This window comes from Spea bombifrons, chromosome 1 (genome assembly GCF_027358695.1).
Source record: "Spea bombifrons isolate aSpeBom1 chromosome 1, aSpeBom1.2.pri, whole genome shotgun sequence".
Classification (NCBI taxonomy): domain Eukaryota; kingdom Metazoa; phylum Chordata; class Amphibia; order Anura; family Pelobatidae; genus Spea; species Spea bombifrons.
Window position 1 is genome coordinate 14,223,692 of NC_071087.1, and position 14,117 is coordinate 14,237,808.

The window sequence follows — 14,117 nt, forward strand, 5'->3', positions numbered from 1 at the left end:
ATTTTCTCTGACTGCAGCACGCGGACCCATATTGATCAGGGAATCTCCAGTGTCCTTGTCTCAATAACATCAAACCATCATTTTCCCCAAATGCCTTTTCCTCTACTGCTTGGTTCACCAATAAATCCACGACTCCCTATCTGGGTGATCCTCATGGGAGTCTCTGAAACTGGGTAGGGTGTTGGGATCACAAAGCTTAATGGGACTTAAATGGTGGCTTGACTTTTCCTTCAATCACTCTTCCTTTATAAGGAAACTTTAGAAAAAAGGTTTATATATATATATTATTATATATATATAATATGTCACAATATAATCTAAAATGGTGAGTTCCAGATTGGCAGATCAATTAAGTATTCAAATAGGAATACGGAAATACTTAGATACCACACTGTGCTTCTATATAGCGTATGTGACACTTAGAATTTGTGTCCCGTGGCTTCCCTTTATGTTTGCAAATGTTATTCATTTAAAATGAATCATTTGCGGACCATACACCATATATAATATCTCTAAAAAAGCATAACAACTAAAATCTATGTTCAAGTTTTATTCCAGGACATTGTAAAAGGTCATATTTTTTTTCCCCACTCAAAAATGGAATGTAACATTTTTTTTCCCGTATATTTAGATCGTATTTTACAAAAGAAACATTTGTGCCACGTGTAAAAGGTTCTAGTGCTAGGCTGTGCTTGGACGCTGTGTAAATAGATCACATGTTAAAGAGCAGTTCGCGGTTTTGTGTGAAGGCATGCAATGAACCCATAATCGTCCCACCATCTCCTTCGCGAGGGACTAGCTGCTGTAACCCCGGGTGCAACCTTGAACTAGAACGTTGTTGTTGGTGCTATGTCCGTCTTGCAGCTTTAAGTGTGGCTGGCCGTGACCTCTGCGTTCTCCATTTGGCGTGTGTCCGCATTGCTCAGGTTGTTTTCTCAGCCTAGCCAGGAAAACACATAAGAAGTTAGGAAACTCTAGAACCGAAATCAATTCCAGCTTAAAATAATAAGAAAGCCATAAAGCTGGTATTTTCTTTAGTTTTTTTTTTTAATTATTATTATTTATTGTTTTATATAGCGCCATCAAATTCCATAGCGCTGTACAATGGGTAGACAGGACATAACAAGTAGTATGTAACATAACAATTTGACTTACAGAGACAACAGGTGAGGAGAGCCCGGCTCAAACCAGCTTACAATCTATATTACTATATTTGTCATATTTTAAGGACATTTTATATTGGATGCAGAAATAATGAGATACAGTTTAAGTTCAAATGAAGTCAACAACTTGTTTAAGCTAGAGGACAACTGAAGGACAAGGAACCAGTTCTTCTTCCAACTGCACTCCTGATCACTGCCACCAACTTGAGTGCAACAAAACTTTTTGAGAATATCCAAGTTCAAGTGGAGACTTAAGATGGAGCTGAGTTGAGAGGTTTAAGTTTTAGAAGAGGATCTAATATCAACTAAAAGCTGAGATTTATCCCCAGTGTTTGTATTTTAATCAGAGGAATAACCAAGGTCTGGCAGAATTGTGACTTTTAAGGACGACGCTAGATACCCCCGAGGCAATTGTAGAAAACATTTTGAAAAATGAAATTTTTTCACCGAGTAAACAAATCTTTGCTGTATTTCCATTTGAATTTCTCATTACTTTTAATAAACAATAAAAGTGATTTGAAATCTGTGACAGCAAAGACTTCTTATTTCACAAGAGAACGCGGTTTCTTATTCACAGTGGGAAGGCAGACGCAGAATGTGCTTGCGTAACCATATTCACATTGTGCCTTAATTTATCCCTCTGTCTGCTTCCGATAAGGCCTGCCAGCAAACAATATACCTGATACATGTTACGTGGATCTACGATCATTGTGACCCACTTTCAGGGAAGTCATAACGTTCTAAAAGATAAAGAAAGCCTCGGAATGGAAATCCTCATAGAACGGACCGGGTGAAAAGCCCTTACCTATTCAGCAAAATTATCAGAGGGGCACGATTTAGATTTTTTTTTGTCTTGTTTCAGAGAGATCAGAAGTTCCCATATGAAAAGATGACATTTTCAACTATTTGACTCACACATGTAAACCCCCCTGACCCCCCAATTAATTTGTTCTACTTAGAACACAAAGAAGTCATACAATATTGTTATACAGAAACATCTTAAAATCCTATTTTTCATTTCTTGACAATGTGCGTAATATACTATTTATACACACGGCAGATATGTATGCGCAGTATGTATTCTGCAGTATTTTACGTATAGATTTGTATATATCTTAGAAGCTAAATGGCCAAGCGCTGTCCTGCAATATATAATAAATCCTCCTGCCTCTATCACATCTACAAAGCCTTCATGGAGACTTCTATGATCTTTGGGATGGGGGGGACCTGGTCCTGGTCCTGGGACAGACGAAGTTGTATATTTGGACCTGCGTAGGGAACTATGTCAATCTGTCTGTTTGCGTATAGGTATTTAAAATATATACTGTATGTACAGCCTTATATATATAAAATACAGAGGAACCCTGGGGTTTTCAGGGTAAATGGGCAGGCTTTTGGGTCACAGCCTGGAGCGGACGTCTTCATTTGGTACTGTGATATAATGACATTTGATTTTGATGCTCACTGGTATATCACAGCTGAGATCCCCCTTGAATAAAGGTGGCTTAATTAGCTGGCTGAATTTAAACTCGGCATTAGAACTCAGCATTAGAAACACCATTTTTGTACTATTACGTGCCAAACACCTTTAAAAGAGTAACTACTTAATCATGCACATTTGTTTAAAGGAAATGTTGTCATTTGACCCAAAGCAGGCACTATGGTTGTTGCTGTAGCAAAGTTTGCATTGTTTATAAGTTTAGTGTTGATTACACCTTCAGAGGAAAGAATGAAATGACAGATCTACTAAGTTTTAAGGTTTGGTTAACATGCTAAGGAATGCAATTTATGTTACCTTCTGGCACATAAAGGTTCCAATAAGCACAATTATTATAATCATTTGGTTTCCGCCATCAGTAAGTCGCTGTGATAGAAATTTTTTTTAAGTTTTAAAAACTGCATCAACTTCACTACCTTGATAAAAAAAATGACATTTGGAACTTAATTACCTATTATTGTACATAAATTATATTCTTCAGATCCACCATTAAGGCAGGACTAAATGGGTGGCTACTAAGGGTCCAAACATTCCACAGGGGCCCCAACCACTGTCCCATGCTACCAACTGAGAATGATGGAGGGGGTAAAGTACAGATGCTGGGATGGAGGTGTACATCGAAGGACACCCATTATGCTTGATATGGGGAATTAATAGCCCCATTTTTTTTATCTAGTGGTAGCCCAGGAGGGTGCATGCAAGGGAGCGTTGACTCTAAAATCATTTCTTCTAGTTCAAAGGTTGGATCACAGTTCAATCTTCTGTGTGGGAGAAAAAAAACCATGCACCCCCAATAAGTTTCATTCTGAGATGGCTAATATCATATGACAATCCAAGTATATATTATACTGGTGTTTTTCTAAGGTTCCAAAATTGAATAGTCATTCACAGCTGGGCTTCTTACATCGGTGTCACGTTTACAGCCCGGATCAGCACTTCCCGCTATACACGCTGGCTTTCTGAGGATTATTCTACATACTTCTGTTTACGAACATTTCCCACTAATTGTGATTTCGAGCATAAAGAAAGTTGCGCATTACCGCATTACAGGCAAGGAACACGACTAATCAATAAACAGTCTCACACCAGGAATCATACAAAGTCTGCCAGCAAAGGCCTTTTGCACCTGTAGTCACAATCATTAATCATTGCCAGTAACAGCTAAAAAAATAACCTCCAACGTTTCAAAGGCAATTTTCCTTGTAGAACACGTACACGTTTTGATAAATGCACTCACTTTTCTCTGTTGAATATGATGAATTCTTTCCTCACTGTTTCCAAGCACTGCTGCAGGTGCCCGTTCTGCAAGATAGTAACGTAAGCTGATCATGATGCAATGTCAACGCAAAACAACGCCGACGTAATACCCCGCAGATACTCACCAATTACCCCCTGCATGGCAATACAATCTCATGGAATTTTAACTACATTAAAGTACAAAGAACAAGAGGACGCCCTCTGAGACTGGAAGAGCGCAGGTTTCATAGACGACAAAAGAAGGGATTCTTTACAGTGAGGACAATAAAGGTATGGAATTCACGGCAAAGGGAGGTGGTGTTATCCAATACATTAGATGCCTTCAAAGGGGGTCTGGATATTTTTTTAAGAAAGGCATGACAGGGCTAGAAAAAGGTCTTTTTTCAACCTTATGTACTATGTATTTAGTACGGTATTACTGGAAAAATCCCAATTTTTCAATACATTTATGACATCATGGACACTAAACTTCACCCCCAAACTGTTCAATGCTGATAGATTTTTAGGAAAAATGTCTAGATGATGAAAAACTAATTTTACATCCCACAAGGCTCATGAATTTGAAGTTTAACACTCACAATTTAATGCCTGATTAAATAGGTACTAGCACAAAAGAGTTAAAGGTAAAACACATTTTATTCTGAATCAGTAAGATATCTCCCCTAGACATGGTTAATAAATTAAGTAAAGCATCATTGCTCAATTAAACTTACCACTTCAAAGTTATTTAATTGAACTTCTGCTACAAATGTAAACATTTTAAGTGTCAGTTTAGTAACCTCGAGGCCTGCACACACAAATATTATGTATACATGCATTTATTGCACGTGTCTTTTTGACAGCAATGTCGTGTGAGTTTGGAATCTAACATGCTTAGGATGACTTAGGGTGAGTTGACCCCCCCAAAAAAACATTAAGGATTTATGTTATTGTGGTGACAAAGGCATACAATGTATTACTATGCAAGGTTGAGTGCAAACAGAGATTTGAGATTTAGGGGCAAACAGGGTCCCATTAGAATTTGAAGATGGCCCTGACAAACAGAACATCTGGTGGGGTTTTGGACATGGCTGATAACTGTCTGCCTTTCGTTGCCCCTCACATAATCTGCAGTCTTAATGAACTTACCATAGGGCAGCTTTCTTTGGAGGCCTCTTTTGATTTATATTTGGCAAGTCTTTTCTTCTTTTTATGGAGCGGCTTGGACTCTAAAATCATTTCTTCTAGTTCAAAGGTTGGATCACAGTTCAATCTTCCTTTCTGTTGTGGGAGAAAAAAAACCATGCAAGCAATCAGTTCATTTAATGAATGCTGAACCCTACCTGAACTGCATCACCTTTATGGTATGTTTCATTATGTCCATAATAATAACTGGATATAGTGGCAATGGTCAAAGCATCGCTCCCATGTCCAGAGAAGAAGGAAAATGTCCCAGACACCTGGGGAAGCAGGACTTCACCCCAAAATTCCTAGCTGTGCATATAATTGTAGCTTCCCTTTATAATATAACTGGTTTGTTCAATCCCTTTCTGGTATTTTCACAGAAACATTACTATATAATAATACTACTACTACTACTACTACTACTACTAATAATAATAGTAATACATATAATCATGCAGGTGGATCCCTAGAGAAAGAGAAGTGCAGAAACCTTTTCTTTTCACCACGTATCCATCTACATTATTCTGGCCTCCTGGAACACTGCTGCATCAAGGTGGAGTCTCAGCTCGGAACACGGGGACAACCTGTCCTCCATTCCTCCAATCAGGGAAGATGTTATTCCCTTGGTGCGAGCTGGTGCCCTGCCCTGATGCAGAAGTGCTCCAGGAGGCCAGGATAATGGAGCGGATCTCCAGGAGAAGCAGTTCATTTGGGGAAGCATGAAGACACATTACCATGTCTTTTTAACTTAAACTCCGTGTGATTTAACATCCCCCTTGGCTTTTTCTTCGATGTGTGGAATAGGGACTTAGAAACAAGAACTACGGAAAGGGGCAAATCTACAATGGGGAACCGGCTTATCGTGATAGCTAGGTTTTTGTGTCATTACTTCTAAAAAGCAATTCAAGTGTTAGGTTTTCAAAATGATCACCATAGAAATGAATGCAACGGTGCAATAAGACTTTCCCATATACAATATGTATGTTGATAACGCCAATGGAAGAAGAATCGGTTACACTTTATTAGTAGTTTAAATGAGCCGATAAAAGTTCGATAGGAAGCTGAGCAGCATTTGATCTGCGGAGAACATGCCTTTATAAAGGACTTGAAGATGAAAGACACATTGACCTTTCTGCAGAGCACTCAGCACCATGGTTAGTAAGACTGGCAAATATAGGAGTAGATGTTTCCATGACAACCAGGTCATGTGATCTTTTGATGGACTTCTTCATATTTTTAGGTTTAAAACTGAGCCATTAATTGACCGTTTTCCATTGATTGTGGTTTTTTAACTGCACACAATATGTGGGTGTGATGAACAGGATATGTTATATTCAGGCTTCGGTAAATAAATTTAACAGCATAGACCCACGGACTATAAACTGATATACGAGATCGTTAGGCAGACATACGTCTTACCGGACTATTCAATAACAACGTGTTACGGAACACTAATCCATCTTTTCCACTAGAAGATTGAGGCCTTCTTGAATCAATGGAAGACTTTTGATTCCAGTTGCTTCCATTGCAGAATGTGAATTTACTTCAAACAGAACTGATATCAGTTTAATTTTAGTAATACCAAGAACCACCCATTTTAATAGAATACCGTAACAAAACTAAGAAGAAAAAACAAGACCGGCCTTAAGGAGGTATGTCTGAAAATGAAGATTTAGTGTGCTGATAAAATGCACAAAAAATACAAAACTTTTAAAATGTCACATACAACAAATCCCGTCTCTCCAGGTTTCACTTCATAGATCTCTTTTGCACGGTGGAGATTATGGGAATATTAACACCGGTTATTTAAATAGAGCTGGATGACCACCACTGTACAAGAGAAATATTGATGTATGACATCATAGATTTATACTTCGCACATAAGTGCGTGTTTATTTTTTTATTATTTTTAACAGAGATATTGTGCTTTGCAATATCAAATCTGGAAAATGTGCATTATTCTGATACCACAAAGCATTTTTATTTACTTATCACGGTCTCATAAGCACCGATCAAGTGACAGGCGTAGCAACACTAATTAACATGCTTGGAAAATCTCTGTCACCATTTAATAACCATGACAAAGGGGCACGGGGCAGTTATTAATCCACTTCATTTAACTTCTAAAACAGGGACTACCAGGAGTGGCTAATGAGACTACGTGAATGGACTTTCTAGACACAGAACCAGATGCAGCCAAGGACAAATACTATAGAATAACTACAGTGAATACACCACTGGAGATTGGTTATTATAGTAGACGGGTTTTGACGTAATATTTTGCTGCATTGAGACTATAGAAAAATATGGTTTTAAAATGTAATTTTAGTTAGAAATGTCCGTGATTGTATCCAGTGTCTATAATATACCAACCATCAGATTAAGTGTTCTGTTTTTCTAGGCTTGGTGAGAAATGGAACCCGTAGTAATTGTATATGATTTAGTTCGCCAATTCACTTTTTTTTCTGCAGCGGATTGTGTGACTTCTGTTGTAAGTGAGGGACATAGAGTGCTAAGTAATAATGTAACAATTATGTGAGATATGTTACATATAAAAGTACGGCCATTTTCTATACTATTACATATTTCTTGTTTTTCCCACTTTGGTTTGGGGGGGGAGAGGTAGTTTGATAAAGAAACTTCGACCTGTGTCTCCACAGAACTGCATAATCAGAGCTAAAACTTTAATTATATTTAAAAGCGAATAAAACATAATTTCCCAGTATTGGTGTTTGTGGATTATGTAAGTCAGATAAGTATATTGTTGCTAAGTAGGTTCCCATGATATAATGGTCAGTTATAGTTGTCCAGATGCACATTGGGCACCATGTAATATTAGAGGGCTTCTCTACCTTCCTCAAAGAAGAATATTACATTCTTCCTACACCAGGCCCGGACTGGCCATATGGCACCAGCCCCGCTTTGCCCTAAATCATACATTCTAATTTCTACCAAACAGATTTAAAACCTCAAGGCTCTTTTGTATATTTAATGACTTTATGATTTCTCCTCAGCATAGACCTCTTAAATTCAGATGAGACATGAAACCAACTTTAAATCTTTAAAGGGTTTACATGCCAAACATGAATCTAAAAGTTATTGTAAATCATGTTTAAGTTTTCATTTTCTGCACTCTAATTTATGAATGAAATACATTTGTTATGTTTAAAAGTCAAACTTTTGCTGTTATTTTGTTGTTATTTTGCTATTGTTAATGGTTTGCATGTCCCTCAAAGTTGACACCTTCTATTTGTACAATATACAAAAGGTGTAAAGTTACATGAGTTTTCATGATGTCTGAGGTCTCTTTTTCAGATGGGATCCTTCTACGTTGGCCCTTCAAAAACTTTCTCTTGGGCTAACATGATCATGAAAGGTAGCCTGCCAAATCCTCTAGCCACAAAAGAAAAGTCCTCCTGGCTGTGGTGTAATAATGGGGTTTCTGTAGTCAAGGGTAAAGGCATCCAGATTTTTTGGAGGCCTGCTGTGGCAATAAATGCGGAAGCTGAAACATGATGTCACACCCCGGCACTCTAATTCATACCGACCAAGACAAGAGAGGGAACAGGATTTAGGGAACTAACCAAAAGAACGCACCATTCTTCCCAGTGTAAGTTACCAGCGGGAGGAAATGGTGGGAAGTGGGATGCAAGTGGACATGGCCAAACATCACTCTCCTGTCGGAAGAAAGAAGAAACTGATCCACATACCCTGGGAGACAGAGGTTAACAACAGTTTGATCTCTATTTACTTTGTCCACCCTGGCAGGATAGACGTGAAAATGGGGGAAGAGAACAGGTGTCCCTATATTTATTCATATATGAGACCTCTTAGCAATCATGATGTGTTTTATGGGATGTTTCATCTACATATTGTAAAATAAGAAAAATTACACAAATTACACTACACAATTTCCCCAGTGACTAATGATAATTATTGCTCATAAGTCATAAAAAACTTTATATGTCAGAACACTACTTAGTAAACAGATATTTTCTGATGGCATCCAGGCATATTAGCGTTCTCCTTTAAAGCCTGTGGTTTTGATGCCAGAGAATACAGCTGGCACATGAAATGTTTGGAGGCAGCCAACGCGTTCTGCCAAAATGTACGCTGATTGAATATGGATGAGATGTTATGTACTATATTAAATATGCATGGTCATAATGTGGTACTCCTCCCGGTAAACATGACATTTCACTGGCAGCAATTCTAACAAAATGAGTTAGTTCACAGAAGACATATTGGCATATCTCAGTAGGTGAATATGATTGAATTTTACAACAACGCAAGCTGAATACTGTATAGTGGAGAGTTCGTTTTATGAAGTTCAATTAAATCCTGGAAAATGCTTGAAAAAGCCATGCTATAGGAAGAAACGGCAGTAATTACGTGTCTCGCAATGAGAGGAGACAGTCAAAGCTCTGGAATAATATTTGTACAGAAGCAAGAAGAAAATTGACACTCTGCGCTTGGTTTCTGTGCACGGATTAGCATTACAATGCGATGGAGTAATTGTATCCTCCTGTAGGGAAATCGCGTGAGAGGGAATTATTGAAGGAAATAGAGTGGTAGGTTCTTATAGAAGATGAAGAGCATTAAGCAAACAGCAAAGGTCTGGTCTAGAGCTAATTAAAAGAGAGGCAACCTCAGAAGTACTCTTCTAGTGTTAGTGCCCTGGCTTATTGTAAGGACTGTAAATGGTACCGTCGGACTCTGTTCACGAAAAACAGACTATTAAGGTATAAACCATAGCAACCCATGGTGGCGTAAATTAATCAGGTCAGTGTGAGTAGGGCCAGCTTTAGTACCTGATGTCCCAAGTAGCAGAATTAGGGTGCACTGGTCCTGGCTTCAGCAGGACAGATCTGGAATAAAAAGGGATGTTCTAATTAAAAGACATCCATCAAATGAGGGGTTCTTAGGCAGGTTCTCCACAGGTCCACACTACAAAGGCAACTTTGACTACTTTGTGGCTTGCAAGCTCTTCTCGTTGTGCTGTCGTCTACTTTGAGGATATCATAGCATCTACTCCATATCAATAATCGTTTGGTTACAAGATTCCAAAACTTTTTACCGTCTCTTTAACTTCTACTGGCACATATTCTGCAGCATTTGCTTCCTTTTTATAATTACACTACTATACCTGATAATAATGATCTTGTTTTGGATGCCTCAGAGTGAAGGAAATGTCTCTTTAACTGAGTTTAAGTCCGTAATAGCGGAGGTTATTTGGTGGAATCAAAACAGATGGTTAGCTCCAGAACCGCTCACTGTATAAGCCCAAGGCCATAACATGCAGATCACTTTGGGCCGAGAGGGAATATTGTATACACGCATAATTATGAAACTATTCCAGATGGCAGCAGAACACACAGACAGACTGCTATCCGTGAGGGGTCTTTGGCAAGTTGAATGTTTATTGCCCATTTATTACCGTGCATTAACAAAAACAAATACATAGAGTGATTTAAACAGAATTTTAAATCATGCCATGTGCAGTGATATGAAACGTGCTCATTAATTAACACATAGCCCGGTGAATTTGCTAAAATATGCTCTGCTCAGGTTTTCCATTGTAATTCAGCAATATTATAAACACAACAATGCACTATGGACCAATAGAGGAAGAACTCAATTTATTTCTTCAGGTTTCACATAGAAAATGAAGCCAAAATGACCAAGAGTTCAGACCAGTAGAATAAGGGGGGAGGGGGTCTACTATCTCTACACACTAAAGTTGACCTACTCAGAAATGAATGGAGTGATAAAATGGTGGGTAATATCGCTGTGTAGACCAGTGAAATTATAATACAATTTAACTCCTACCTCCGTCAAGCCTGAACAAGGTATGTAAATTAGAAAAGACCCTGACTGGCCAGAAGCAGGGCTGCGTTGACCATAAGAATGTCTCACCACCCAAGCACACCAAAGTTTGCGTTTATTTTCGTGTTCGTTTTTTGGGGGAAATTTTTTCGTATTTGACGAAATTCGTCCTACATTTTCATTTTAGGAAATCCCATTCGTCCGTCTGGGTCGCCATGGAATCAAGAAATAAGCACATAGAAGAAGTTGAATTCAAGTGGCGAGATTCTCCGCCTCTTAGTGTAGTCAAAATGGCGGCTGCCGCGACAAACAAATGGATAAAGATTTTTGTATTGCGCACATTTGTTTTCTGTATTTTTCATCCAATGTTGCATTCATTCCTTATATGGACGAATGGATGAAATGGGAACATTTGGCATGAAAACACACGAAAATTAATGTGCAAGTCTACTGAAAATATATATATGGGATGGGATTTGCACTAGACTGTTGGGTACACAGCTATTTACAAGTCAGAGAGTCTGTCTTATATGCAATATATTTCGTTTTATTGTAAACCTGGAGTCTCTTGAAGTCAAATGATCAAATTGTCACTCTCTGTTCTGCCATATTGTTGCATCTTGGTAATTATTATTCCCTCTCTTGTTTTGCCCTTTTATGGGAGGTTAACCTTAAATTTTTTGGTGTCCCACCATATTTCATGAACTAGGAGTTAATCACATTTTCATTGAGCACGTTTAGTCAACCATCTGCTACATCTGCTTGCTACAGACCAAGCTGGGTGAGAATTATGGACAGCGTGCTCGATAACTGGAAGACTTGAGGTTGTCTCTTATCTAGATTCTCACTAGTTATCCTCACCGAGAATATTCCAGCCCTGTGTCTATGTATCATATCAAGAAGTCTGAAGGGAAATTATATCTTGAAACATGGATCTACCAGAAGGTTATTCTTAAAGGGATCCTATCGCATCTAAGATAAAAAGTCAATTGGACCCAGCACTGAAAACCATTTATGAGTTGTGCTATTACAATATTTATTCAATGTTCCATTATTACTTTATTAGTACATATATTTCCTGACATTTGCCACGGGCATAGCTGTGGCAGGCCATGCAATTTTCCATAATTTGCCATTATACGTCAAAGAAGATTCCATTAGGTTCCTATTGTCAGTCCAAGCAGGGAGTCGTTCTGCACTTCCTGGCTGCTCTCAGAGTTGTTGTAAATTTTTATTAGTGCTTCAGCCAAAAGAAATAGTAAACATAATAAATATTTTGTATATAGTTACACGAACTAGACTTGGAGATGATCTATAATGTGACAGGTCCCCTTTATTATATGGTATTGTAGTTTTATGATATATATGTCACTGGAATCATTTATCTTTTCTCAAGCCCATTGTTTCATCTTTTTATGTTGATATCTCACACCTTTAAGAGAACTTAACCTCAAAGACAGACCATAGCACAGCACTTTTATTATTATTATTATTATTATTGGTATTATTATCATCATCGTCACCAAACTCCTGGGTTTGACCCAGATTCGGCAGAACATGGAGTTCAGTTAGAACATGGGAAGAGCTGGATTGAACAAACATTTGACCAAATCATGTCCTGTAACTCTCATAATATGCTATAATGCTCCAGAGAAAGTCCTGTCTCTAACCAAAAGGTATATTATCTCTATAAAATCATAGGAGACAGATAAAAATAACATTTATATGCCATATAAAGACCATGCTCCTCACGGAATTCAACATCTAGTCCAGAACCCTAAAGCACATAATGTGTAAAAACATTATTCTAATATCCCATTATTAAATAAATGTCATGTTGATTTAATATCTTCTAAACAATTCTATTTTGTCTGTAACGTAATTTATGGTTCCTAATGTAATTAGCGCAATATTAATGTTAACATGATTTTTAATATGGCTTTAAAAATTTATTTTAGCTCTAATGACTTGCAAACAAGGCAGGAGAATTTCTCCCTGAGATCTTAATTTAAGTGCTTAGGTTCCTATTACAAGTCACTTTTTGGGGGGATTTTAACCTTCAGTTCTAAATAATCAAATCAATTTTGGGGTACAATTAAATACATTTAATAACAGATATGATAAAATTCATATTTATTTTTTGGTTACAAATCTATTCATCTTTAGACTTTAGATAAAACAGTTTAACCATAACAATGATTTATGTTTTAATGTGTGATTACTAATCTTTGTAAATAGCACTGGATAGTAGCACTGCATAATACAGTAACATTTAATATGTCAGATATCCTAAAATATTGAATTTTACATTTTTTTTGTATTACAAATCTAAGCAGCAACATTCATATAGTGGTACATTGGACAGAAAAGCCAGAATTGCCCTGAAACGGATATTTAGAAGCAAAGCCACAAATCAATCATTCTGTATTTTTTTAGCAGAGAAGACATGAACGCAGGACATATAATTAGCAAGCAATTACAAAGCAGTATAAGATAAATAAAGCAAACTATACAACTGTCAACACTAAAATGAACGGTCAACAAACAAAAGTTATCTTCATGATAGGGAACTTTAAGAACAATGGATAATCTCACAGAACCGCGTAGATGCCATCATCCCATGGTAATCATAAGCACTCCTTATAGTACACTAAATCTGGATTTGACAATCCTAATAGAAATGAATGCCCGTCATTTATTGCAATCATTTATTGTAATCTAACACATCATTGTTCCAATTGTTTGCGATGGGATTAGAAGCGTTGCTTCTGTCGCAAGTGGTGGAGCAGGAGATACGTGGCTTATGCAGTTGCGCTCGACCTTCTCTTATTTCTGCATGATTTTCTGATATAGTGAATTCCATGTACTCTGATAATGAGGGCTGTTGGGTAAGTTAATTAAAGTCTTCTTTGTACTCGGTGAAGTGTTATTCTGCCAAAGAATTTGGCCAATTTGTTACCTTTCAACACAGTCCATCTGAATAGGTAAGGTATAAACTCAACCTCCAGTCTGCAGTTTCCCAATCGCACTTAAAACTCTTGATATAGTAAACTTTAAAAAGACAGCATAAGTTCAATAGAAATGTGCTAAATATTTCAAGTTGGAACTAATCTCTCGCTTTTCATCATCGTCCCTCCCTTTTTTTCTATTTCAAGATATTTGGAGAATAAGATACTCATATTTTGTTAATGCTGGAGAATCAGTTAATA

At 37.5% G+C, this 14,117-nt stretch overlaps 1 protein-coding gene across 1 annotated transcript in view; it reads right to left on the reverse strand.

Annotated features, from left to right (window-relative positions):
- Positions 1-321: 321 nt before the first annotated feature.
- Positions 322-14,117, reverse strand: part of STK32B (serine/threonine kinase 32B) — a 68,827-nt gene continuing 55,031 nt past the window's right edge. The window contains exons 10-12 of the mRNA XM_053458270.1: positions 5,047-5,178; positions 3,899-3,963; positions 322-940 (exon numbers count right to left, since the gene is read on the reverse strand). Coding sequence (XP_053314245.1) covers positions 796-940; positions 3,899-3,963; positions 5,047-5,178 — 342 coding nt within the window. The 3' untranslated portion in view covers positions 322-795. The remainder of the gene's footprint in view (positions 941-3,898; positions 3,964-5,046; positions 5,179-14,117) is intronic.